We start from the raw sequence: 27,172 nt of genomic DNA on the forward strand, positions 1-27,172 counted from the left end.
TGGAGACAACCTCTTGAAATTCCTTGCTGAGTTATTTAATACCATAAAGGCTAGGACCTAGCTGCTTGGGGAACGACTCAGACAGAGGGACAAGGTTAAGGAGGAGGGAGGTTTTCAATTTGTAGGAGTTACAAGACATAAATAAATAGCATAAATGCATTTTTCCTTACTTATACAGCATGGGTCAAGAAGGTCAAAGCAAGATGGAAAAAAATATCTTAAATGAAAAACAAAACTATATAAAAACCTAAGGGATAGGTGACAATATTATTCCTCTTGGTTTAAAAAGATATACATTTCTCATTGGAATCAAAGAATTTGAGGTGGATTTATTTTTTTTTGCCATTCCACTCGTATCATATATTCCTTCCCTGGTGCGAGTCTGAATTTAAAAATCTTTATAGGACATTCTTTAATGGCCTATTTGATAAACTAAATAAAATGAGCCCCAAATCCAAAATACTGGAAATGTATTCTCTGCAGATAAATAAGTACCTCTTACATGCCCAAACGAAAAAAAAAAAAAAATCACGAGTCTCTCCTCTACCTTCCTTAAGGAAATAATTATTATGGGTTATGTATTTTTAAAGACACAAGGTCATATAATATCTGTGGTAAATAAGAAGCAGCAGGAACGAAAAAGCTAATCCTTCATGATTACAAATACCTCAGAGCTAATACTAAGACTTTAACTGGCTTTTGTATGTTTAGGTTCTCACACTGTGTCCAAGGACAACAGAAATCACAGGACTATCTGCTGGTCACCGCTGGTTATCAACACTCAAGTATGAAACTGTTCAGAGCATTTTCCTGATAAATTAAGTTTATAAGTCTTCGTCTGGTGAGTATCGTTGCCAGGTTTTAAGTTTACCATTTTGTTTTTAAAAGAGTCTGGGAACTTTGGTTAAACATACCACATGTACGCCAAAACTGTGCAACTGGATGAACTGGGGGAAAAATAGAGGCGGCAACATTCCACATGCTTTGTATATACAGTATACATCTATACCATAGATAATTACAATCTCGCCATGAGGTCAAAAAACTTAGTGAGCCTTCATTTTCTATTATATGTACATTTTACAAGCTACAGATAGCTTCTTTCCATATTGCTTTTTAAAAAAAAAAGAAAAAGAAGAAAGAAAATACATTAGACAGATTCAAATGTAATTTAACTTAAAGACTTCATCAGACCATATGTGCAGACACTTGAGATGATGACAGAGTTAAGCTTCCTAGGGTCCTAGAGTCAAAGAAACTCTGCTGACCCCCACTGCTAAGCAGGTGCACTCCTTCCACAGGGGGCAACATCTGCCGATCGGTCATGGTCCCACTCGGTGAAGACCCCAAGAAACTTCCTTGGGAAGAAACAATTTTCTCAGGACTGGCAGCCAGTTTAGGGGAGGTGGAGAAGTTATATCCATACAAGGCACAGGGGCTGTGTAACCTGAAAGTGTTATAGGAACCCTGATGGGTCTGGTTAGTAGCAAAGGCGTTGCTGGAGGGTGAAGGCATGATATACTGGAGCTGGGGGGACATCCCCGAAATCTGCATGGACAAGCTGGTCTGCGGGCAGCTGAAGGTGTCCCCATCAGTACCACCCACGGACATGTTCACAGACGTGCTGCTGCTCACACCCACATAGGAGGGAGTCCTGGGCGGGGCGAAGGTCTCGCCGGTCTGGTTGGTGAGCCTGTTGTAGGTCTCGGCCAAGGACGTGCTGTACCGGTTGAGGGCGAGGCCCGAGCGGGCACAGGCGGAATAGTCAGCCGGAGCCAGACTGCACAGTTGGCTGGTGTTGGGCCCCAGATGGAAGGCTGGAGAGGAGCAAGAGGAGCCAGACAAAAGGTGAGGGTGGGTGGCGGGAACGCCATTCCCAGAACTTTGGAGTAAGGTGGAGGAACTCGCATTGCCTACAAAAGAAGTTCATATGTAAAGAACGACCCCGTGGCCATCTTTTCTTTTCAATCTTGTAAATGTGAGCTAGACATAAGCTTGCAATGAGCTTGTTACAAGGCAGGGATAGGGGATGGTATAAAGAGGAAAAGGAGATGGTCTCAGCTTTCAAGGAATTCATAATTTAGTTGAATTCATATTGAAATAATTTAAATAAAGATTCTGTCAATATTTTTAAGGCAAATTATCTCCCCAGGGAATTTTTTTTTTTTTTTTTACAGAAGATAATAGGACAATATCACTTGGAATTTTCATTTTTCTGCCTCAATTAGCTTTCTCAAAGTTTTCTTATTTACTATGATAAATATTACAAATATTGACTTTACAAGCAACTTCATAAAATATAAATTTCATCTTACTGTTATCTTGTTTCAAAAGTGTAACCGTCATGTCTCTTCTACCCACCTTTTACTCTTTTAGCAAAACTTGCTCTGGATCAATATATTTCTTGCAAGGAAAAAGAAGTAACTCAAAGGTAAGAACCAAATTGGTCAAAGATAAAAACATTGCCTCAAATATATCTGCAACATCTCACTGAAAGCTTGTGTACATCAGTGGACTGTACCATGAAGATTTCGTCTATTGTAGTAAGGCAATAGTGTAGTACTTCAAAAATCTCATTTCCAGCCAACTGACACAAAAGCAGAGGGACAGCAAATAAAGAGTCCTGTGAAACTTAGAGAGGGTGGTTAACTCTGCGTCCCACCAGTGACAGTGATGGTGGTTGACTCTCCCCTTCTGGATTTGCCGGCAGATTGATGTTTGCAAACCTCACAGAACTAAGTGGAGAGGAGAATTCCAAAAGGCTAGACAGGCTGTAAAACCTTCATTGCTCTAGCAATGGTGTTTTACATGGCTTCTCAAAATAATCTAAAAGCCCAATCCAACCAGAGGTAATCACCTAAAACCCAGCATGCTAACTTCTCACTGGGAGCTAGGCAGGCTCGTGGTGAGGAGCCTGACTCTAGGAGTGAACTGAGAGTCCCACTAACTTAGCAGACCAGAGCGGAGGCACCATCCCTTTCTGTGAAGCTCCCTCTGAGGAGACACAAGCCCTGGCTGGTGGGGGATGTTCAGCGATGAGCCCGGGGAGGTATGTCTGAGTGTGCCTGACCATCTCATCATTAACCCAACAGGAGAACCCTGCCCAGAGGCAACGCTGCTGAAGGAAAGAGAAGAAAGCAGTGTCAAGAAAGGGTGGACTGAGACCAGCATCAGCAATTTCTTGGGAAGTGTACCTGGCACTGGAGCCCGCAGTTCCACCTCTAATTTTAATATAAGATTTAAGGATGAGGTCAAGGCCATGAAATATACAGACAGCCTAAAACATCCAAGATTTAACCTATGACCACAACAACCATTTTTCCTGGTCCATCCCCATAACATAGAAAAAACAGATGGATTCTGTAGTAAGAGGATGTTGGTGATGAGGTCGCCATTGTAGGTGTAAATAATGACTTGTGCATTTTCAACACCTGAGCTTATAGGCAGGAACTGGATGTATATATGACTATGACCTAGGAGACTTATGAGTTACCTTGCTTGGGAATTCCAGGGATATCTTCAAAGGTGAGAGTCCGTAGTGAAGGTCGCCAGAATGCATATGACTCCACCAGGGCTTCCAAACCCATTCTAAAGGGAAGGGTGAGGATTGGGGTGGACAAAAGAAGTCTAGTTAGGAGCATTTGGAGCTTCCACCAGTAATAAGCATCTTGGCAAACAACACTGGTATTGACAGTACCCCTACACTGGCAGATTAGGAGCACAGGCAGGAGGATGGGCCACCATTCTGTCACCAGGAACACAAAAGGATGGAAACCACCCAAGACACCTGTTAATGTTCTTGGAAAACTCAGCTGAGGGGATCAGAAGTTGTTCATGTGGACTAATGAACTGAGGGGAAGAGAGTCTATCTTGGCTGCTGCGAGTCCAAGGCTCTGCTGTGAGCTGGAACCACCTTCTCTTCCTGTCCCATTAGTTCTCCCTCCGGTGAGGAAGACGTTATGAGAAAAGCATGCCCCCGTAAGACCACCTCTTTTTTAATAGGAATTTCTGCCCATAATTCAGTGCCTTAGCAGCCAGCTCAGAGAAGCACTCATGCAAAGAAAACTGGCTTGTCTCTCAGGGGTACAATCTCCACATCCAGTGCAGCCAGGCAGGGTTCTCCCAAGGCTATCTGGTATATGGATTTAGTAGTAGTATCACAATTTATTTTAAGGCCCCCAAATACACTTAATGAATGGATACTTAAAGAGACAGGAAAAGTTGATTATGAACTATTTACATGACATATGTATATTTTAAAGCAAGGGTAACTACTCTAAATCCATATGTAAGTCACCTCTTACCATAAGTGATTCAGAGTCTTTCCCTCCTTGGATCAGGTGACTAAGTCCTCTAGGTTCTAGGAATGAGGCCTTTCACTCAATGAGCCCATTCTCAAGACAGCACACCTGAGACCTCACCACTCGTCCTTCAACCACCTCAGCCCTAAGCAATTTGTTAATCTGGATAACATTATGTTTTCCATGAAACCTATAGTTCCATTGTAGGAAATGCTTGCTTCCTGGGGTGTCCAGTAACACCCAAACATCTCTTTTGCTTGTAGGATATCTTTAATAGCTTAACTCAAGGTGCTACCTCTTCCGGATCCCCTGCACTCCAAGTATGAACTATGAACTAAGGCTAGAGAAAACCACCACAGGAAGTCACTTACAGCTCTCTGAACACCAGTCGTAAGTGATTTGTGTAGACATAAAACTATCTCACATTACTTGTCCTTCTGTTCCAAGGTTTCACACACAAAATTTGCTTCCGTAGGGTTTCAGGCTATAGTTTCATTAATTTATTGATTTTTGTCCTCACTGTATGAGGAGCACGCCTCCGCAGAGACAGAAGGAGACAGCTGTGCGTATGTGGAGGGGTGGTGTGTGTGCATTCACATACTTGCACGCATGGATACATCCTTCCAGCCCACATGTGGACCTGACCCATCTCTTAAGTTGCAGGTTCAAGGGGGTGCTGCTCTGGGCGCACTTAAAAGAGACATTCACAGCCTCAATAAGTGCTAGCGTGGGGCTGCCAAAGGGGACAGAGGGGACCTGCACCTGCTTTACCTGGCCCTCAGTGAGAGGGAAGAACAGAATCTGGCTTCCAACGTAAGCAATGTGCCACAGACAGAGGATTATTTAGTGGTAAGAACATTAGATTGGGGTCAGGAGAATTGGGCTGGGGCTACAACTCACTAAAACTCATTGTCTGACCGTAAGTCACTTTCTTAATCTCTGTGGACTTCAGTTTCCCACAAAGTGAGGATAGGATTACAAAAGCTCTGAAATCCCTCCTAGCTCTAAAGTTGTTTCACTCTAAGTGATTTTTTTTCCAAACCAGACGTCATATGTGTGGCCAAACTACAAGCCAAATCCAAGATCATACCACTCAATAATATTGTCTGTACATTAAAGTATTGATTCTTGGGCAGTTTGGCAGGCCGGATAAATCCCCAAACCCCACATTGCCTGTGGGTTGTATTCAATGCCGGACTAATGAACCCGGGGTGCTGTTCAGCTGATTAACCTCTTTTCAGTTTATACCAATATGAAATTTTTATGACTTTCTAGAAACAAGATTGTTTTAAATGCAAAAGAATGTTAGGACACAGCTTTTTATTACCACACAGATAAATTTCGGTAATGGTACTTTTAAATATTAAAGATAACCAAAGTGCTCATGGAGCAGTTTTGAGAGGAATTCACTAAGATAATTTACAAGCACCCACTGGACTTAGAAATTTATTAACTATAGAGATGTGAATTACTATATTATTTGCTTTATCAATGTAAACTTTATTATGCAAATACAAATCCGCAAACCAAATTCTTGGGGAGAAATTATTGATCATCACAAATGTACAACCCTAAGCTTTAGAGATGCTCTAAAGGCGACTTATCTACAAATGATCTGATTCGGACCTATTGATATTTTTTCTGAGGCTGCTGTTTCACACTGCAAGTTCCAGAAAGGATTTCAGATATTTTGCAGGAAACAGTTATAAAATATTTATTAGCTGAATCTGGACTTTTTTTAAAAAGGCTTCATTTTCTCCAGTAATGGAGACTTTTCCCGTCTAGTTAAAGAAAAGATAAAAGGCACCTCCTGCAGGAGTGTAGCCAAGGCGATAATTTATACAAGATGCCTTTGAACAATTTCCACATTTTATCACCACCCTAATTTATGCTATCAAATGGCCAAGTTTATTTAGTAAAATGGTTATGTTTTTCCTGAAGTATTTAAAGAGAAGAAATTTTTGTACCTTCCTGAGTAAAAAATTTTATAGGGTCAAACCTAAGGCCTAACTGAAGAATGAAACTATTCTCAGCACATAAATTCTCTCTCACGTAGCAAATGTCTTGCAGGAGAGCTTTTAAGGGCCGAAGCTACTGATTCCTATAAAATAGTCTGTGGAGCCATAAATAGCCAGAAAAGGATAATTTTTAATTAAAGCAAATTGTTTTATAAAGTTTAAACAATCACAAGTCCATGTTTATTTCTTGTCCTGCTCAATTTGTTTATTTCAGGTATGGGGGGGAAATAAAAATAGTTTGTTTTAAAAAGCAGTAACAACAGCACAACAGAACTAGGGTAATAAAGAAATATATTGAATTTTTTCCCATGGGCTTTCTTCTCTATTAATATTTTTTTAAAAATCCACCCTTCACCAAGTCTTATGTTTAACCTAGGCTCTTTTTTTAAAAAAGGAAAATACTACATAAATTAGAAATGCTTAAAGCTGACCAATTCTCTCTTCTCCATGTGTGTCTTTTGCATGTATCAATGGAAAATGTTAAAATCAGATTTTTTTAAAAGAAAAATAATGATTTATGGATATTTAGCATTCCAAAGTGAGTAGTAAATAACTTAACCTATGATAAGCAAGACAAATAATTTCAGTGAGGAAAAATGTTGAAACTTTATTTCACTAGCAAGAAAGTTTTGTATAGGCTCAACAACTGTAACCTGTACAAAGATATTGTTTAGACACTTAGAGCAAAATTAAAAGTTTTTAATTTTAACAAAATTTAGAAAATGTTAAAACATAATTTATTTATCTTCTGTACGTCTATTAAAAAGTTTAAAAGTTTTGGAATCAGGGAAGAAATAGTAGCGAGTACCATGGATGCCATGCCTACCTATTCCCAAAACAGCCAAAGAAATAGAAAAGTCCACACCAAAGCTAGCCTCTTGACCTCACCATACCAAATAACAGGTCTAGTATTATCTATCATCTCACTTCTTGTTGAAAGTTCATTCACTATCATTAACTGTCAAAAATATACTGTTAAAAATATTTTTTAATTTCTTGCTTCAAAAATGAACTGATAGGGTATAAGCAGTTTGACCCCCAGGTCAGTAGCAGTGAAGTCTTTGCTAGAGCAATCGATAGCTTGGACATAGCTCCTGGTTGTATATTCTCCAAGCCTGAGTACTGCCCCCCTGAAACTTCATTGAGTTTTAATAAATTCCTTTTCTGCTTAAGAAAAAATAACCTGAAAGTAACACAAGACTCTTAAACGAACAAATAGTATTTTGCTATAACAAAAATCACAAAATGATTCCGTCAAAGCATTTATCAAGGTAGAACAGGAGTCATCCCAAAGGTTCCTTTCAGTCACCTTACTAAGTGATCAACTCTGATTAGTAAAGTATGATTCAATTTGCATTCAATTTTCAGAAACATCTCTGAAAAGCAAGGTTAACCAAGAGCTAATGTAACAAAACAAAAGCCAAGCGAATTTTTTCTCCATATTGAAACAGACATCTAAAAAGACATCAAATAATTTTAATACAGCACACGATTTTTATGTGTTAAGAATACTTGCCAACCTTCCTATAGAGTGAAGAATTTCAGAAGGAAGCCCTACTATGAATCAGCCTGACTCATCTGCACTAAGTTGAAGGCTACTCTACTCTCAGTGCATTTTAGTTGCATTTTAGTCCTCATGTGGCATGGTGTTTAAACGACACCACTTCATATGAAGAAGACATCAAGTTTCTGCAAGCACTTGAGTGTATTCTGAGAAAATGTCTCTGTCATCTACCTTGCCCAATTAATCAACTGAAAGAATTGAGAATCTGGATTGTTCTCACTCTGAATTTTCAAATAAAATTGTTTCTAAAAATAATTAGGGTCATTTTGACTTCATGTAGACAGAGTCTATTAATACCAAGTTTTCAAGGAGTATTAAAATAATTTCAAGAGTAAAGTAATAAAAATTTCTCAAATGCTTCTTTTTAAAAACAAGCTGCTTCTGAAAACATTTAAATCAAAGCCTTACCCTGAAAAAGCATTTGGGGAATGTTAGTCTATTATTACTCTCTATTACTACTATTTTAGAAAATGTTGCACTGAACTGTATTGGAATAGAATCATATCAATAAATTCAAAAACTTTTGGCATACCGACTAGGTGATCTGCTTTTTGATAAAAGTAATAGAGTGGAATTCATTATTGTAGCTTTCCCATTTAGTATAAACACCATAAAACACAACACAAAAAATAAACAAGTGTGTGGCTGTCAGTGGAGCCAAGACGAATCTGGAAACTAAAGAACATAAGCTCTCTTGGCAATGGGGAGTAGTTTCATATTCCAGCTGGAAATCTGAGTTAACAAGAGACCCCAACACACTCCACAGACAGAATCAATTGATAGTTGTGTCATCACTAAGGTAATTCTAAACCAATAGTAGAGGAACAAAGGATATTTACTTGGAATACAGAGGCCCCTGGGCCTGCAGGGGCAAGCTTCTTAAAGGCCCCTTCAGAAACAACACACCGTGTACACCCCAAAAGCTTTCATCTTCACCTCAGCATCATGCATGAGAGTTCACCTTAGGGCACTCTATACCATTACATTCCAAAAATAAGTTACCTCTGAGGCCCAATAGTATTAACAAATTTAAATCCTCACCAGAAATGATTTCAATACCATGTCAGTAAATTTATCTGTTTACTTTATAATGAAAAATTCACAATAAAAAATCAAATATATTTATCACAACCAGAATGTTCTTCCCTGAGACCTACCTGTTACGTCCAGAGTCTCGGAAGCCTTTGGCAAATGGATTCCTATCTATCTTCAAGCGAGTAATCTGCAGAGTAGAAAAACAAATCATATCAAATGTCAACTCAGGTTCTCAAAAACAGAAATGACTGCAGAACTAAATTGACTGTTAGAGGAGTCTATTGTTTACCTTTCTCCCATTCCCCAGGCATTTTAATATCCTAGCAGTAAATCTAAAAGAAAATTTCAGAAATCATCAAGAACATTCACCTACTGTGAAAAAAAAACACTTCCCCATTCCTTTCCAATCTGCATAAATGTAATAGATAAGTTTGTTATGCTTCTAATATTCCTAGAGACGAAGATTCTAAATCATCAGTTGATAACTAGCTCTATGTTTGACAATCCTCTCTGAGCTGAAGTTCTTCCTTTTAACTTTAGTATGTGGTTTAATCCTGTTTCTCTCACAATAGAGGTCATGGGGAACAACGAATATCCAACTTCTGTTTCACAGCTATTTTTACGCTTGAATATTGTTAAGCCCCTAGGCAGTCTTCTTCAGAATTAGGTAATAATATACACACTCCTTTAAATTTCTACCTCTGTCTTTTTCTTTGTCTCTCCTTTAATCTTCCTTGTGGCTCTCATTTGAAAGTTTTATTCTTTTGTCTTTTATCTGTGAAGTCCTAACCTGGTCAGAACACTACAGTGAACGTCTAACCAGTGGTAACCACTACTTGCAGGTTTCAATAATATTAAAGCACGTACTACATGTAGTAGAAATAAATGGTGTTTTAATTTTATTTTTTAGCTTTTTAAAATAAATTTTATTGTGTTACATTTAAGGTATACAACATGATGTTATGGAATACATATAGATAAGGCGGGCGGATTCTTTGAATAATGTTTTAATTTTAACTAGATTTCTAATTTGTTGACTCACAATCAGCTTCTTGCCCACTAAGACCATCAACATTTGGGGGGGGAAACTGTTACGAATCGTCTAATCATTGCCATTAAAAAATTTTTTATTTTAGCTATGCCATCCTGAACTTAACACTAATAAATAACATTCCATCTGTTTCTTACCAGGTCTCTACTTTGCCCAGAGGAATTTGCAGCCTATTTTCTAAGAGGCACATCGTGCTTTGCTTTCTAAATTCCTTGGCTTAATGAACTCTACAAAGTTAATGAACATATTTCTGATTGCACCATCTTGGCTAAGGATGAAAACTGTCGGATAACACTAAGACAAAGAAAGGCATCGTTGGAAAGTCATCTGCAGTCCCCTGTGTTGCCTGTGCACACTCTCAGCCATCCTCCAATCAGCCATGCAACACTTAAGACACATGTGCTCCATATGATATTGTCTTAGGATGTGGATAAAACTACATTATAAATGATATAATGAAAGGGTTGATAATTAATTCACTATGTCTGCCATTCTGTAGTTGAAGCAATTCTTCTCTACAGATCATTATAGCTCAATTTTCTGTTCATTTCAATAAAGTTTAAATAACATTACATAATTTAAATATTCATTTAAAATACTATTCAAAGAATATAGATTTATACAATGATGCCTTGTCTAAATTGAGATATATCACTATTACTATTATCATTATTTTTATACTAACATCACTGCATTTATTGAGTGCATACCATGTATGCTGTGCTAAGTTTTATGCATCCTAATTTAATTATCAAAATAATTTATGCGTAACTATTACTCCAATTTCACGTTTTCTTTTAAACTGAGGCTTAAGTAATTTTCCTAAGATCATATGGCTACCAGCAGTAGAAATGGGCTGGGACCCTAGGTTGCAGAGCCCATGCTATTAACAACTTGGTGAGTCTGCTTACCAATTTTCCAGAAGTTATTAAAAATAATAGCCAGGAAATTAAAAGTGAATGTGATTCCATTTTATCTTTATCAATTTCCCCTCTAATTTTTTGCCATCTTAATCAACTCATCAATGTGCACTAATTGGCATTAGTCGCTAACATGTGCCAAAAGCCCAGGGCATCACACTTACTGTACCACAGAGCGTAGGAGAAAATACACATAGAGAACAGTGAATTTGTGTGTGTATGACAGAGAAAGAGAAGACGAATTTGGGTTGTTAAAAGGGAACTAAGCACCTCTGCTATTTTCTCCTCATGCATTATTTTTTATCCCCAAAAATCATTTTCTGTCCCTAATTATCTCTTCCTAATTATCTCTGGACCTTCTAACGGTTATATTTCACGTTCCTTCCTAAAAGCCTGTATAAAAGAGCGGCAACACGCGAGTGAGAGGACGAAGCGGTTTCGGCCATGGGACTGGCGTCTCTACACAGATGGGAACTGCTAAGCCGCCTAGCCCTAAAGAACACATGGGATGGGATCCAGATCTCCTACGCTTTACAACAGAAACCATAATGGAGAGATTATGAAGACTTATACTTTTAACTGTGATATATATAAATGTAAAGAGAAGCAGAGACCTAAAACAATTCTGCTGACCACTGAAATTAAAAAAAAAATCTACCACAGAGCACATCAGCCTCCATTACATGGCTATTCCTTATGAAAACTAGCTGGAGTTGCACAGATTACATACTTGCTTCCAATGCAATTCTCCACCTACTTGACACATATAGACACAGCCTTAAAGAAATACATATATTTACTCACACAGAAAAGAAATAGTTCACTTCTTAACCCATTTATAACTTCGTGAAAGGATTACTACACAATTGCTGATCTCTCAGACTATGAGCATGTACATCACCCTCTATCACAATTAAAGCATATCTTGAAAGAAATTGCCCTTTTTGTATATATACCAAAATGATCATACAGGATAAATGCTTCTGAAATATTTCTTACAATTCATGGGCTGTAGTTTTAAAATAAGGTGAGCTACCAAATCCCATGCTCTAAAATATAATTCATCATCTTTATATTTTACATGTCTATTTCCTAGGCAGTAAATATGATTTCTAATTTTAATTATGACCTCATGATTCAATATCTCAAAATGGAAAGTAAACCTATACTATCAGTCATAAGACATATTCTTGTCTTAAGAAGTCCTCACTAGAGTAACCTTACTTGGGGAATCATGGATAAAGAATTGTTATTACTATATATACATACACACACACACACACTTTGTATGTCATATATGGCAAATGCTTTATGATAATTCATAACATTTAGATATAGTGAGGACAACTAACTTCCTATTTATACCTGCAATGAAAAGTCTAGAAGATACCAATTCTGAGAACAATACCTGTTGATTCTGATAGGCAGTGACAGTTGTGAAGACAGTTTCTGGAAAGGAGAATGCCTTCACTCCCTCCCCAGAGGGAACAGGCTTGATGGGAGAAAGATCATCTCCACAGTCTTTACGGATGACGTGTACTCGGGGCTGGTATTTGTGCATAGAATGCAGAATAATCTATATCAAAGAAAGAAAAGCCAAATTTATCAGGAAGCTCTGTTCGACCTCAACATCATGACTAAATATTTAATATGTAAAGTAAATTCATGTTGGAAATTAACATTTCCAAGGATGCAGATTTTATTCCAATTTAATAAAATATATCAATTGAAGAAGGAGGACTAGGAAGTTTTTTTGTAAACTGTACATAAAAATACAAAATACAAATCACTATTTTAGTGAAAAACCCTGTGTACAACCATGTGAACTTAACATCAAATTTTCTGTTGCTAAAAATACAGGAATAAATTCTTAAGCATTTTATTTATAATGAGCCCAATGGAACACAAAGTCCAAACCAATAAAACTAGAAATGAGATTGAAATGATTATTTAAATTGCACCACAGCCATCCTCTAAAAATAAGCTTTGCACACAAGGTTTTCTTCAGAGAGAATTTTTCCCTAATCAGTGACTACATATGTCTATTCGAAGGCAAAGGGGATTTTAAGGACACACCAGCATCTGCTTTGTATGTGGCTCTCAAAGTCTCTGGTTTGCCAGGAGAGCCCAGTGTCCATTCCTCCATCACAAGGCGGATTCCAAAACTCAGACTCCCAAGAATGGAAACGCTGGCTCTCTCAGACTCTGCTGGGGAAATCTGATAATATGGTTCAACTACCTTCTACCCAACGGTTCCACTTCTGAGAATTTACCCAAAGGAAACATTCCAAATTCAGAAAAGCTTTTCGTGTACAAAGATGTGCATCACATTATTTACAACAGAGGAATAACTACAATATATTAGTAGGGTTGAGGGCATCTTGCAGATATTTGGACCCGGTAGTTATTTTATTTTTTTTTTCCTAGATATGTTGGGAAAAAAGAATAGGCAAGGGGGAAGCTGAGGTCTGCTTCCTGCCCTTCAATTGGGAAGGCACTCCCCTTCCCTATTTGATAGGCAGGGCTTTGTGTGACATTGCGCTTGACGTATTTAAGTATGAAAAAACTGACATTAATACTCCAATTTATAAATAAGAAGCTAAGGTCTACACGAGTGAGAGATTTCTGAATCCTCAGGGCTGGACCTGGAAGCCAGCTCCCTTGGCCCATGGCTAGTCTTCCCACCACCACGTTTATGTGCATTCATTATCAACATATATTTTGCGGGCAGGCGTTATCGCTGGGCCAGGCCCAAAGAGGCAGTCGATTAAGTCCCAACTCCCCGACTGGTGTTTCAGAAGTTTTGACCTTAACATACTCTTTTAGATATGAACGTAAAACAGCAAATGACCAACAGTATAATAACTGTTAATGTTAACCCTACTTCCTCCCACCCTCTTTATTTCTCAAAATGACATTCACTTGATATCTTGGGGAATAGGAGAGTTTAAGGTGGAACTCTTCCTCTTCTCCAAACTAAGAAACAAAATGCCAGCAGTAAGCAAATAACAATGAACAAAATAATAGCATTTATAAACCAAAAATAAGTGCATAGCCAATTCCAGAAGATTGGAATGACTTGGAATGAAGGAAACAAAAATTTTATGGGTTTCTGTTGACTAGTCAATGAAAAGTAGGCTTTTGTTTTATGAACACTCTGTTCTCTCAAGCAGATTTTTCTATGAAGTAATATATTTTTAAATTTTATTTGTTCACATCCTTACTATATTTCAAAAATGACTTCAGGTGGGGTAGATTCGGGTAGGGCACAGAAATGGCTGATGTATATGCCTATGTCTGCATATTAAGGAGCAACTGCCAATACTACTCTGAAGATCATTCAAGCAAAATATTATATTTTCAATATTACCTAGAAAAATTTAGTGTATCCCCGGAAATGTTTAGGGAATACTAAACAAGCCTCAGTTTTTCTTTATAAGATAGCATTATCAGCTTTCTAATGAACTGTCAAACTTATAATAATGAGTGGTCAATGATGTTTTGCTTATTTAATAGAACAAGTAGACCCGGAACTTCTGGCCTTATAAACAAGCAGACCACAATGATAATGTCCATCACATTATCTGATGGGTATGTTCTATGCTCTCGGTTCTGTTTAGGTTTAGACGGAGAATTTTTTTTTTTTTTTGGCCTTATCTATTAACACAGACAGTCATATGGATCTATGTCCACATACACAGAGTGCTTTCCCATGTACAAGTTAATACATGTTTTTCTACTTTAAAGATGCTAGATTTGAGTCCAAAGAAGCATATTGTTTATTTATGATTTGATGAGTAGAAAGTGCCTGAGGTTTGATTGATAGACAGCTGCATCTAGTTTTACAGAACAGCTCAATAGGAAAACACTCCCTGCTGACTGGAAATTTTCCAGATGACCTGAATTCCCATGATGGAATTTGTCAAGCAAAGGACCAAGGGGAAACAGATAACGAAAATGTGGCTCCCTGCAAGTTTTGGTGATAGCAGGTACTGACCCACTTCAAATGGTAGGGGTCAAGGCTGTAACGATGAATCACAAGCACCATAGCAAGGTCGCCCTATTTCTATTTTACACATGATGCTACATATAGAGCACTCCTTAAAAACATGCACTCACTTGATTCACTCAAAGTTTTATGATTCTGATATAACCCATGAGAAAACCAAGCCTTAGAGAGTGGAAGCGACGTGCCCACAAACACAAATGTGTCGTACCTCAGCCACTGCAAGTTCCTTCCACCAGTGAGACCTCCACAACCGCCCCTATAACATTTTGCCTCCCCACTTGATTCTCAAGGAGAAACGGAGAGAGAGTGAGTATAGAGTCCTCTGCAGCTGGGGGCACAGGCCCTCCCACAGGGTCCTGGCTGTAGCTGTCTGGAGATGCTTCCTTCCAAAGCACCCCAGCACTAGGGTACGACTCCTGCTGAGGTTTAAAGTGCACCATTACCTGTTAAATGTCTTCTAATTTTTCAGGGAAATGCTCACCTAAATGTTTCCTTTCAGATGGGAAATTCCAGGTGAATAGGGAAACATACACATGATGAGAAGGAATTACACTGTCAAAGCAGATTAACCATCTGCGCATGGGTAGCTCAAGGACCAGTCTTGGTTTGTACAAAAGCCAGCATAAAGCTGGCTATGGATTCCGCAAGGATTGGGTAGGGATTATAGAGTCTTCACAACATTCAAAAATTAGCTGTGGAGTGGGGGGACATTTCCACTCTGGACTCTCACCAATATTCCTCTCTAAATAATCCCTGATATTTGGACAGCTGAAAAGTGACTTTGAGGAAAACAACAATGGCACACCATCTCACGTCTCATGGGATCCTAGGTCAAGTCCTAGCACTGCAAGGATTTGATTCTGCAACCACTTTGTGTTAAACTAATAAAAGTCTTAGGTCTACATGGAGTTCTCAAGTCACTATGCTGCGCACTTGCACAGCTTTAGCAGAGTAAAACTGGGAACTGAGAAGAGACAAAAAGGGGAGAAAGCAATTTAGAAAGCAAGTAAGAAAATCAGCTCTCATTTGAGTCTACAGCTTTATTAGAGACTAGAATTACTTCCATTAGAATGGGGGGGAGGGGAGCATGCTGGGGGCAGCAGGGGGAGGAACTTCAACCACTTAAGGGCAGAGGACTAGGTCCACAAGTGTCTCTGTATCAGGAAAGGGACTACCGAATTACAAAGTTCTATCATAATGGCACTACTGTCTTCTTAAACCCTGAATCACAGTCAACAACAGAATTAGAAACAAATTCCTAATCTTTAATCTAGTGTCTTTAGAGGTCATCAAACTGAGTAAATAAACCCAACAGACACTTTTTTCACAAAGCCTTCCCAGTCTCTCCTGGCTGGAATATGATGGCATCCGTACTTCTCTAAACTGGCAGGATGTTAATCTGTGTGCACATCTTCTCTCCCCATCTAGGCTAGAAACTCACCAAAAGGACAGACCATGCATGGCTTTGTGTCTTTTACCACATTCTATAGGGTTCAAAAGTGTTTTTAAAATGAATAAAAGAAAAGAGCACTTTCCCTCCTACATTCTCCTCTACTATTAACTACTACATACATACATGTTTACCATTTGCAAAGGCAATTTCCTTGCTTCCGAATTGCACAAATATATCTTTCTTCCTTTTCCCACACACATCAATTACCCCCATTTATCATCCTGCCACAACCTTGAAAGAAAAATTTCACTGGAAGACAACACACACTTCTCTAGATTTTGCCTGTTTTCTGCTATGTTTCTGATTTTCCTAATAGTAAAATACGTTAACTATTTAGGGTTAAGCAATCGAATTTCAATGTGCAATCTATTCTTCTGTGTTTTAAACAAATTCTGCGTGATAGTTAATTTTATGTCAACTTGGCTAGGTCACAGTACCCAGATATTTGGTCAAACATCAGTCTGGATGTTGCTATGAAGGTATTTTTTAAAAGAGATGGACATTTACATCAGTAGGCTTTCAGTAAAGTAGATTAGCCTCCATCATTTGGGTGGGCCTCATTGAATCAGTTGAAGGCCTTAAGAGTAAACAGACTGAGATCCCCGAAGGGGGAATTCGGACAGCAGACTACTTTCAGACTTAAGCTGCAACATCATTTCTTCCTTTGGTCTCCAGTCTGCCAGCCTGCCCTACACATTTTGGACTTGCCAACTCCTATAATCTGGTGAGCCAAGTCCTTAAAATCATCTTTCTTTCTCTCATTCTCTTTCCTTCTACACACACACACACACACACACACACACACACACACACCCTATTTTCTAGAGAATGCTGTTTTAAATAAAGTCTAGTGAAATTACAAAGTTAAAATTATATAGAGGTGGATAAATTACTAGACATACGTCTAATATTTGATACATCAGATATAAGCAATAAGGCCAATAATTTGAGCTGAAAGAATTAGAACTGTAAATGATTATAGTAATTTAAATTACTAAGACATTTGTACCTTATATATGATAATACATGGTTCTTAGGCCCAATTATCTCTTTAAAACATACATTCTTAAACTATAGAGCTCAGAAAAGTATAGTATACATAAGGTTTTGATAACAAGTAACACTAAATGGCATTTAGTCTAAAATTTTCTATTCCAAAAAAATCAAAAACCCCTCAGTGGATGTACTGCCAACATTTAAGTCAGCTCCCTCAGTCAGACGAAGAAATCAGTGTTATTTCACTGAAGTCAAGTGAAAAATAATTGTGACAGCTTGACTGTGTTAAATTATAAAAATAAGAATAAAAAGAAAGGAAATAAAGTAATGCACTAGAATATAGGACATGAAGTTGGATTCAGAAACAAAATCCACCATGCTGCTTTTCTGTTTTAAATCTGAAAAGGCAACAATCAATAGACAAAAAAGCACTGGCAATGTGAGATTTCGCTAGATGCACCTTAAAAAATCTGGATACTGCATTTGTACCACAACAAAATTTGTACTCGAATGTTTTCACTAAGGTCAATGCCGTAAGATATTGTCTAGCAACTTGCAAACCATATCCTGTCATCACTATATTACTAGTTTGTGATAGTTTGCATTTTTGTTTTAAAAGATTTTCTCATAAATATGCTATCTTTATGTCACCCTTTGAGAAATAAACAAGTTGGTATTTCTTTTATGTATGATATATTCTTCAAAAGGCATTACGATCCTGCCGCAATCAAAACCTACTCAAATAACAGAAACCTAACAAAAATGCTAGCTGTGAACACAAATCAGCATGTATATAAGTGTTACTTATTTATTAAAATAATAATGTATAATAATGTAGAAATCTTGCCTAGGAACAATATTGCATAAAAATTAATAAAGTGTTAAAAATGTATTATTGAAATGGCTGAACTTTGACTTATGTATCATGTTTCAGCAGTTTTAGGAATAAAAGGAAATTATTGTTGTAACATATTTGACACATTAGATGTTATTACAAAACAATTGGGAACTTGCAGAAGGAACACACAAACAGTATAAGCCTGGGCAATTACTGAGAAGCAATGAGCCTCAGCTGGGAAAAGAGCTAGACGCAGGCAGGACACAATAAATCATTACCCCTGTTAACCCAACTCCAAAGTATTCATAGTCAGAGTATAATAATTAGCACCTCATGGGATTTCACACAAATGTTTTGGCTAAAAAAGTCTCTGGATTGGGTACTTTCATTCCAGTAGAAATGCAGTATCTAAATTTTAACCTATTAAATGCCTCACAGGCAAAGTCTATGCAAATATAAACTGGATTTTGTACACACTATGCACATGCTGATCAACCAAGAAATGAATATTATGATCTTAGAAGTGTCTGTTTCCTTCTGGCAGATACAGTATAGTTAGATATGCCTGTGCCATCCAGTGGAGATGCATCGGACAGGCCATCTACTCACATGGCCTTGGTCATCCAGTTCATTGTTGGTGAGCTTCAGCTTGTCGAAGCTGATCACTTGTCTCATCCAAGTCTCCCCCGAGGCAGGCGAATCCGGATGAATGTACACCCGGGGCGGCACAGGGGAGTCAGCATTCCCTGCCACCATCCATTTAGAGCTGTGGTAAACATACCTAGAAGGTAATGACAAGGCTCTCAGTGTACTGTCCATTCATTTCTTGAAATTTCCAACTCAGTAGAATCAGACAAAATGTGCACTCTTTTTTTTTTCAGGTCTAAAATAAATTGATTTCCTCTTGACATCCAAAATAAGATTTCAAGTATTTTTCAGAAACTTTCTGAGGCAGCAATGGCTTACTAGCAACTCAGAGTAAGTGGTATGTTAAGGGCTTAGTGAAAAATGTGCACACTGTCACCACCATAACTACAAGTATCTTAATTCTTATGAATCACACTTATGCACATTAGACATTCCATCTGTATTCTGATATTTTCCATTTTCCATCTGGATATTCAATTGAAATGAAGAAATTATTACACTGTCAAGCCCACCTTTAAGTAAATCTCAAAAATACTGGAGGGTTATATCTTAAAGTGTCCTCTACTTGCTTCAAGATCACTTCCCATTTTAGGCTATGTATAGGCTGATGAAATAGACAGTAGAAAGGCAAGAGGAAATTGTCAAAAGTTCTAGGAACTTTTATTTTAATAGGAAAAAAGTTTTATCTGTTATCATTTGGAATTATTTTTTCTAATGCTATGACACTATATATTGAGGACAAAGTATTCAGTTTAATTTAAAAATTCTGTATTATCTATCATAAAATGTAGGTCTTTATCACCTGTATTTCTTTTTTGACTATTCTTTCAAATAGTTTTCAAATACTGCTAATCATAACATAAATCAAACTTTGAAAATGATGGCATATCTAATTAATATTACTTTTCTAATTAAGAGACAGTCTATTGTTTGTTTATATGTCAAATATATTCAGTAAGAATATACATTTAAATAATATTTCAAGTAAGAAATAAGATCTTAATATTTAACCCTATATTCAGATTACCATTTATTAATATTAATTTAAAATAAACTAAAAAACTAGAAACTGGTGAATCAATGAAGAGTATAAAATAAAATTACATACTTAGATGTTTCCCTTCTATTTGTGTGTTAAAATATAGCATACAGTTTAAAGCAATAATTTGCAAATAGTCTCAGAAAATTCTGTGTAGTATACAAATTTCTTTTTTAAAGAGCATGAAACATTTTCTTAACATCTCTGGTGAGTCTCTTTGTTTCAACTATGATCACATATTTCATTTTAAGCTCAATACGCCTTTAATTCTTTTAATATGTCTTTAATTCCCCTTTCTTGAGAAGAAATACATATCATAAAATTAAGAAAAGTTTTTTTAAAAAAACCTTCCTTAATCGGTATGGTGTAATTTCAATAAATAAATTCCTAACTGTGGGCCTTTATGAATATTAATTTTGCATTCTAATAAGTGACAATCATTTTTAATTTGATCAAATACCACTCTTTGAATAAAGAACAAGCCAATTTTTTTCTAACACTGCTGAAAAAGTTGGAAAATAAAATGAAAATCTTAGAAATGCAAGAAAAAAACTGCACTGTGGAAATGAATTGGGTTACTACCAAAATAAATAGAGTAATATGCTCTATCGAAACCTTGAAAAAGTATGCGTGTTGAATAGTTCAAAACTCCATACCCACTGAGAGAATAAATACTACATGTTACACATTCTTTACAGAACATACTAATACAAATGCAAGAAACAAATTTCTTCTTGGGAAGCAATGTAAATGAAAGCACATTTGTGTTTTACAATTTGATATTTTAAAATATGGCATCTTAATATTAATTTGTGAAACTTCCCTGCTTTCTGTGAGAGTAAATAAGAATCGGTTAAGTAAAATAAATCATCCAAAATATAGGGGAAAGATCTGGAGAAAGATATAGGGGACATGGTTTTAAAACAAGTATATTTAAAGAATGAACTTCAATGCCTTCTAGCTTCTATCATGCAGTAGATAATTTTAGCAAAACTCCATAGTGACTTAAAAAAAGTAATACAACTTATACACAAAACAAATAATAAAATTGTCCTTTTCATTACCCATTTTTGTAGGATTTCATATGCTCATGTACTAATTAAAATCTGAGTATTTTTGACATCATAATCCTGTTCCAAAAAAACTCCCTAAATTTTTTAAAGTGTTAAAAACCAAATCTGATTTCATTTAAAAACTTACTGAACACTCTGTTCCTTAAAAACAAGAAACAAAAGATGACCAAAATTTAAAATGGCATCTTCTGATCTTCCAAACACTTAAAACCTCCTTATTTAAATGTTAGCATTTTTAACTCTTCAGAAAAATAAAAGCAGTGTCATTGAAAATTTCTGATTTGTTCTTGCAGAAAAAAAAAAGAGCAAAGTTTGGTTTAAAGAATGTGTATCTTTTCAAAGTTTACTTCGTATCTATATAAATACATTCTCTTTCAAAATCCACATATTACAAAGGTTTTTAAAAAGTTATTACATTAACTACCAGCTAAAAAACAAAAGAAAGGTAACAATCAACTACCAGTTTAGAGATATCTTAATATCATAATAAATTATAAGATTTTATTTTTCTTTCATGTAGAAAACTTAAATAATTTTCTTAAATTAAAAAAGGCTACAGGCATGATCTTGAACATAACAACATAAAGGGAATTTATGTGAAGATCAAAAAGATCACAAAGAAAATATAACATATCCTTTAATATAAATTATATCTACAAACTTTACATAACATTTTCTTTCAAAATTCTAAGGGACATGTGAGCCATTATAAAAGATGCATTTAGTTTAGCAACACCACACTAGCCCCATTTAAAAGCCCTTAATACTTAAAAACATTACTTTATCTATTAAAAGCAAACAAAAATTAAGCTTCCACTTTTGCTACAAGAGAAGGCACCATCTGGGCTGCTGGAACTCATGGGCGTTGGATTATGGATCTGGAAATTCTATAGACTTCTGGAAACAAAGATCACAGTCCCCACAGATCAAACAAGCACTAGTCTACAAAATCCTAGCAGTTCTCTTACCGCCCTGTATATAATCACCGTACCTGTATCTTTTGTTGTCTACTGGTACAATATCCATGGCAATGTAATATTGCTGGTGAGGATCTAATCCTGAGATCTTCACTCTCATTGCTGGAAACATGCGCCTATTTATAAGAGAGGGGAGAAAAAGGGTTTGGGTTTTTTGTTTGTGATTAAGCATGGAGAATGAATAAGCAAAGAAACCTCCTGAATCTCTATTTTTAATATGGCAAAATTATAGCATTCACTTTGGTAATATAATTCAAGGAGTCAGAACATAGGACACATCAAAACTGAGGTTTTTAAATGTAATTTGTTGCACCCTATGTACATGTGTTCCATGTTTACTGAAATGTCAGTATAGCTAAAAGTAAAAGAATTGTACACTAGAGTAATAGCACTAAAGAAAGCATTTTATTTTTTTTAAAACAAAATGTGTATTTACTTTAATAATACAAATAATAAAATGTACCAAATGGTAGAAATAAAAAATTTGAATTTCTGAAAGTGATAAAATATATTATAATGTGAAACTTTAAAAGGGTTATAAAAAACCACAAGGAGCCAATGTGCCATGCTATAACCAAACAATATGTTCTTTATTGAGACAGGACTTCCTGTCTGCAGCATGGTAAAGGTGAAGTGCAAAAGTTGCTCTAAATTTGAAAGGTATAGTAAAACTTCTTTATTGAAAGCAGAAACTAAACACAATGTATATTTACCAAATCATTCCTTTCCCCACCATACCTGGAAAATGCTTTCCAATTTAATCTCACACTCAAAACTTTGCTAATTAAAACAAGTGAAAATCTGCATTTCTTTTGGCTTCCCAGAGATGTATATCAAAGGAGATACTAAAGTAAATGCACCTATCTCTTTAAAAAGGCACAGCAGCAAAGAATACAACAGTGAATAATTGTATATGAAAAACAAATTCAGGAGTTCTTTTTTAAAAAATTTTCATCTAATGATTTATGTCTAGGACCTTTCCAGTTAATCTAATTTTTGCTAATTTAACCTATAACACAAATTTTAGTACTGTTATTTACCATTTTTTTCTATAACAATAATACTATTAAAGACCACTTCCAGAGAAAAGAAAGTCCATTATTCCTAACTAGGCATGAGAACAGTTTAATATGCTGGCTGTTTTAGTGTTATTTCAGTGCACCTGTAAGATAAAGAGTAAAGGTCTTTAACTACATCCTTTATAAGACAATTGTTGCTTTGTGTTGTTGAAGACTGAATTTGGATCATTAATAAAAGCTCTGTGAAAATGTAGAAGGTAGCATATGGATTCAATAAAATATGTTTTTGTAATTTCTAATAAGTTTGGATACTTTTATGCTATCCAGGTTTTTACCATGTGTACTCCCTGAAAGAATTGTGTGTGCTTTCTAACTAATGTTCCTTTTAAGGAGGCATATTATTCAGATTGCATTGCACTAAATGAACTGAAAACTTTAAAATGCAAATATTTCTGCATCTACCTCAAATTAATATGATCTGGCCAACAAATTCATTTATTTTGCTAACAGAGGAAAGTGCAAATTTCACACTTTTAAAAAACCGATATAATGTCTTATTTTTTTTTTTTTTTTTTTTAGTATTCTTCAGCAAATCAGGCTAATGTGTTGGATTCCACTTCAGGAAAAAAATTTAACCAGGCACTGTGAATCTATAAACAGGAAAGTTTTTTTAAAAATCGAGTAATTATTCTTGCAGCTATACAGTATTTAACATGTATTACGGGTGATTCCAGTGACTTTTTATCCTACTTTAATATAAAAATAGCACAACCCTTCCTGTTTTCATATTGCGAGGAAATCTTTTGATAATGAACCAGCCTGGAAGTTTCAAATATGAAAAAGCAAACCATAGTTTACTGAAGAGTTAACTGTGTTTAAAAAAAATAAAAAAGGAAAAGAAAAAAAATGAAATTTGTTCCCTAAATCCAGAACTGATAACTAGAGCCTAAATAAATGCTTGGACTGTTGTAAATATGACCTCAACTCTTCAACTACACGGAACATCAACGGCGATAGCTGTAGCATCGGCAGCGACAGTAATTTTTTCCCTAGCATTCAACCAGAGAGAGGTCGGGCTGTTCTCCTCACTGACTGCACTCGTGGTAGATATGCAAAGCCAGCCTGCAAAGTGAACCCCCTTCCCAGGCCTTGTGCCGCCAGTCCAAAAATTCTAACCAGAGCCCCCATCGCGCTGCAGGCCCTTCTTCCTAACCGTATCCTTTGAACTGGGGGTGGAGTGAGGCCAGGGCCGAGGGTGCCAGGGGTGGAGGGGTGGCTTCTGCGCCAGCTCGCCCTTTACCTGCCCGCCTTGGTGATGATCATCTCCGTGCCGATCTCGTGAAAGCGCTTCCAGAGCTCAGCTCCCTGCAGATCCACCCGAGGAGCCTGCGGCGAGGGCAGCGGGGTCCCGGGTGGGGCCAGGGCGGGAGCCGGGGACCCCTTCGGGGAGCCTGCCGGGGACGGCAGAGGGGAAGCGCCCTGCAGGAAGCCATCTTCACAGCCGCCTGGACAGTAGAGGACAGAGAAGGGAAACGAGTGAGAGCTCCAGAGCGGAAGCGGGACGCGGAGACGGACCGTCTCGGCTGGTGGCCGGGGAGAGGAAAATGACCGGGAGGAAGAGGGAAAGCTCTGGTGCCACTGGGTCCTTCTAACGAACAGGCCCGTCGTTAAGACAGTGTAGTCTGTCGGGCCCCTAAGTCCCGAGCCCGCGAGAGGCGCGCAGGCCGCGTCCACCGCACCCACTGGGCCTCCGCGGGGCAAAGGCCCCAGCATAAGAGGTGTCACGCCGCCGCCAGGGTCTGGGACGCGTGCCCGACGGAGTCTGAGATGAGCTCCACAGTCCAGAGTCCCCAGTGCAGCCCCGGACACAACCAGCGCCCCAAAACGCACGCAGCAGACGCGCCGGGCGTCCGGGACTCTGATCCCAAGAGTCTGGGCCTCCCTTCGCTACAGGCGTCTGAGGCGCCTCGCTTTGGGCCCGACCAGAGGCATCCTCTTAAAAGACTCTGCAGACTCTGTTCCCGCCAAACTCCCCGGCCGGCCTACGCCTCTAGCCAAGCAGAGAAGCTACTAGAAGAGCGTGAAAAGCAAGCCCGCGGTCGCCGTCGGCCTTGGCAGGATTCTAGGGGGAAGGGAAGGGAACGGCTCAGCTACCCCCGGGAAACCACGTTTGCAAATACGCCGCCCTCTTCCTGGTTTGCACAAACGGTTTAGGGCATCCGTTCCGGTTTCGGGGGGGTTATGCCGTCGCTCCCCCACCCCCGCCCCATGGTTTTAAAAGTTAGGATAGAAAAAGAGCACCCATTGGCTGGAACCCCAAGGGAGGCAGATGCAGGAAGCACACAGCTGCGCCGCAAACTGCTGCGGCTGCAGGCGCTGGTAGCCGAGTGGGCGGCGGCAGCCTGCGAGGCGAGTCTGGAAGCGGCATTTTAAGCGTCTGGAGGTGACCAGGTGGCGCGGCGAGCTTTGCGCCTGACACCCACGGCCAATGCGCTCGTGGCTGAGTTGCCTCGGCCACGTAGGGACACTGCGCGCACGCACACCCACAGACTCGCAGAAGTTCAGGTTCCCGGCGGCAGTGTGGGCCGGCGGGACCCAGGAAGGGACGCGGCAAGGACAAGTTAGGCGGGAAGGGGCCAACTCACCCGCAGCTCCACGCTCCAGGTCTGCGCAGCTCCGGGCCGGCGCGGACGCCGCCCCAGCCGGCAGCGGGAGCGCAGCGCAGTCGTCTGCCTCAGAGGAGCCTTTTTCGCTCGCGCCGTTGCCGCGGCTGCAGCCTCCGTCGTCCGCGGCCCCGGCCGCCTCTTCTACGCCCAACTTTCGCCGCTTCTTTTGAAGCTGTTGCTGCTTCTCAGCGCCGATCAGCGCTTCCACGGAGAAGGCGTGCGCCTTGAGGCTTAGCATGCTGCATGGCGAGCCCCTCCGCTTCTCGGCCATCCCCGCCGCCCGGCGCCCGCCCGCCCCTCTCTCATATACACCCACGCGGGCACACGCACGCACTCGCTTTTCTTCCCCACCAAAAATCGAACCGCTCTCGGGGCCTCCCGAGATCTGTCCCCTGCCCCGTCGCAGGCAAAAAATAAATTTGGTGTTTCCTCTCGCTCGCTCGTGCTGGGATCCGAGGCACCAGCGACGCGCCCGCCAAGTTTCCTTCCCTCGGTCTCTCGCGCGCTCTCACTGATGGACTCCTTCGCTCCCACCCCTTCCACCTCCTCCTGCTGCTCCAAGATCTGCCTCGACTGATGCTCCAGAGAGGACTAACATGGGTAAAAAAACACTCTGTGGACACAAATTAGGGACTGTAATTGAAATTTGTTGCCTTCATCTGTCAGCACTTCCAGGCAGGAGAGCGGTGGGAAGAACTTGCTCATTAGTGTCAATAAAGCGGCGTGGGCGGAGCCTGGGGCCATGTCAATCATCGAGACGGCCGGCCAATCAAGAGGCGCTGAGTCCGTGCAGCCCGCGCCCACTTCCTTACATGGTTGCGAAAAACCAGGAGTGAAAAGCGCCGCCGTCTGGCTTGGATGTGCCAGTCCCACGCGCTCTGAACCCAGTCGGTCTTGCAGCCCATATCCCAGTCTAGCCCTGGAGTCTCCAGCTTTCCTCCCCAGGACCTAGAAAGGCGGAGGCTTCTGGCTTCAAACCCAGACGTTCACCAAGTTAGAATATCAAGAATCTTTCAAGGAACCTTAAATTCCCGTCCCATTTCCATATCACTTAATGTTACTACAACTCGGAACATTTGGGGAGGTGTGGAGTATTCACAGCTACAAGGCTCCTCCTTTCTCATTTAAACATTCCTGAGTTTAGTAGCACCCACTTTTCATCTGCTATGGCACTAGGCTTATTTAAGTTTTACTCCTGTGAGGTTTTTCTTGAGGGAGACGGGTTCAAAAATATTTAAATCCTTCATACTTAGGAATGCAAAATGTTACATTAACGCTAAGTCCCTCTTAAAAACTAGCCAGAGAAATCATGCCCTTTCCAGAGCCTCCCTTTTCTTTCAAAGAGGTCAATTATTTTAAAACGTAAGCCAAGGGATTGTCATTCTGTATGTCTTTAATGATATGGATAATTTTAAAACTTCTCAAAGTGAAATAAGTTTTAAGACGCAATAAAATTCCCCACTAAAATTTTTTCTCTGCGATTTAACGTAACTTTGTATTTGTCCTGCTTTTGACAATTTACCACATTTATCTTAGGCTTTTAAGGATTCAACTTGTTTCTTTAA

The 27,172-nt window shown here is 38.8% G+C and overlaps 1 protein-coding gene across 1 annotated transcript; it reads right to left on the reverse strand.

Annotated features, from left to right (window-relative positions):
* Positions 1–964: 964 nt before the first annotated feature.
* On the reverse strand, positions 965–25,927 carry TBX18 (T-box 18). The gene is made up of 8 exons (XM_012638203.1): positions 25,587–25,927; positions 24,242–24,446; positions 21,937–22,038; positions 18,795–18,966; positions 12,298–12,465; positions 9,041–9,105; positions 3,494–3,588; positions 965–1,913 (listed from the first exon to the last, which is right to left on the reverse strand). Exons 1-8 carry the CDS (start codon positions 25,876–25,878, stop codon positions 1,189–1,191), a joined length of 1,824 nt encoding a protein of 607 aa, XP_012493657.1. The 5' UTR covers positions 25,879–25,927; the 3' UTR covers positions 965–1,188.
* Between the last annotated feature and the right edge of the window lie 1,245 nt (positions 25,928–27,172).

This window comes from Propithecus coquereli, unplaced genomic scaffold (genome assembly GCF_000956105.1).
Source record: "Propithecus coquereli isolate 6110/MARCELLA unplaced genomic scaffold, Pcoq_1.0 Scaffold127, whole genome shotgun sequence".
Taxonomy (NCBI): domain Eukaryota; kingdom Metazoa; phylum Chordata; class Mammalia; order Primates; family Indriidae; genus Propithecus; species Propithecus coquereli.

Coding starts and splice junctions, on each gene's coding strand:
- TBX18 (XM_012638203.1), bottom strand. CDS start 25,878: ATGGCCGAGAAGCGGAGGGGCTCGCCATGCAGCATGCTAAGCCTCAAG. Junction 24,447..25,586: donor CCTGGAGCGTGGAGCTGCGG/GTGAGTTGGCCC, acceptor TCTACTGTCCAG/GCGGCTGTGAAGATGGCTTC. Junction 18,967..21,936: donor GTAGACAACAAAAGATACAG/GTACGGTGATTA, acceptor ATTACCTTCTAG/GTATGTTTACCACAGCTCTA.